General features: G+C 63.2%; 1 protein-coding gene across 1 annotated transcript in view; it reads left to right on the top strand.

Moving 5' to 3' along the window:
* Positions 1 to 723: 723 nt before the first annotated feature.
* LOC105552003 (chromosome unknown open reading frame, human C19orf35) overlaps positions 724 to 1,314 on the top strand; it is a 28,589-nt gene continuing 27,998 nt past the window's right edge. The window contains exon 1 of the mRNA XM_011997479.1: positions 724 to 1,273. Within this exon, the coding sequence (XP_011852869.1) occupies positions 724 to 1,273 (550 nt within the window). The remainder of the gene's footprint in view (positions 1,274 to 1,314) is intronic.

Here is a 1,314-nt window from a genome sequence, read left to right as displayed (position 1 = left end):
AAACAAACAAGCAAAAACAAAACAAAACTCCAGGAGATTGGAATTGCAGCCACACGGTGGATCATCGTGCTGCTTTTTTTTTTTGGGGGGGGGGTCTTCCTCTGTCCCTCTTGTCTCCCAGGCTGGAGCGCAGTGGCACAATCACAACTCACTGTGGCCTTGACCCCCGGGCTCTAGGAATCCTCCTGGCTCAGCCTCCTGAGTAGCTGGGACCACAGGTGCAGGCCACCATGCCTGGGTAAACTTCTTAATATTTCACAATTACGTGCAAACCAGCTAATTTTTATTATTATTATTATTTTTTGTAGAGACAGGGGTCTCACTGTGTTGCCCAGGCTGGAGTGCAGTGGCACGAGCATAGCTCACTGCAGCAGCCTCCACCTCCTGGGCCCAAGTGATCCTCCTGCCTCAGCCTCCTAACTGGGACCACAGGCCTACACCACCACATGCGGCTCATCTTTTATTTTTTTGCAGATGGGAGTCTTGCTATGTTGGGCAGGCTGGTCTGGAACTCTTGAACTCAAGCAATTATTCCATCTCAGCCTCCCAAAATGCTGGGATTACAGGCGCCAGCCGCTGTGCTGGGGCGGGTTAGGGGTGGGCTGGGTGCGGAGGCGCCGCGGAGGGGAACCCGGTGCTAACGGTGCTAACGCTGCCCGCTCCTCGCCCGCCCGCAGGTGCGCAGGAGGATGGTGGCGCGGCCCTAGGCCCACGCTCCGCACCATGACCTGCTGGCTGTGCGTCCTGAGCCTGCCCCTGCTCCTGCTGCCTGCGGCACCGCCCCCGGCTGGAGGCTGCCCGGCCCGCTGCGAGTGCACCGCGCAGACCCGCGCCGTGGCCTGCACGCGCCGCCGCCTGACCGCCGTGCCCGAAGGCATCCCGGCCGAGACGCGCCTGCTGGAGCTCAGCCGCAACCGCATCCGCTGCCTGAACCCGGGCGACCTGGCCGCGCTGCCCGCGCTGGAGGAGCTGGACCTGAGCGAGAACGCCATCGCGCACGTGGAGCCCGGCGCCTTCGCCAACCTGCCGCGCCTGCGCGTCCTGCGTCTCCGTGGCAACCAGCTGAAGCTCATCCCGCCCGGGGTCTTCACGCGCCTGGACAACCTCACGTTGCTGGACCTGAGCGAGAACAAGCTGGTCATCCTGCTGGACTACACGTTCCAGGACCTGCACAGCCTGCGCCGGCTGGAGGTGGGTGACAACGACCTGGTGTTCATCTCGCGCCGCGCCTTCGCGGGGCTGCTGGCCCTGGAGGAGCTGACCCTGGAGCGCTGCAACCTCACGGCTCTGTCCGGGGAGTCGCTGGGCCACCTG

The sequence above is a fragment of the Mandrillus leucophaeus genome, unplaced genomic scaffold (genome assembly GCF_000951045.1).
Source record: "Mandrillus leucophaeus isolate KB7577 unplaced genomic scaffold, Mleu.le_1.0 Scaffold54, whole genome shotgun sequence".
Lineage (NCBI taxonomy): Eukaryota > Metazoa > Chordata > Mammalia > Primates > Cercopithecidae > Mandrillus > Mandrillus leucophaeus.
Note: the sequence above shows the minus strand (reverse complement) of the source record. Positions and strands in the feature narration are given on the sequence as shown.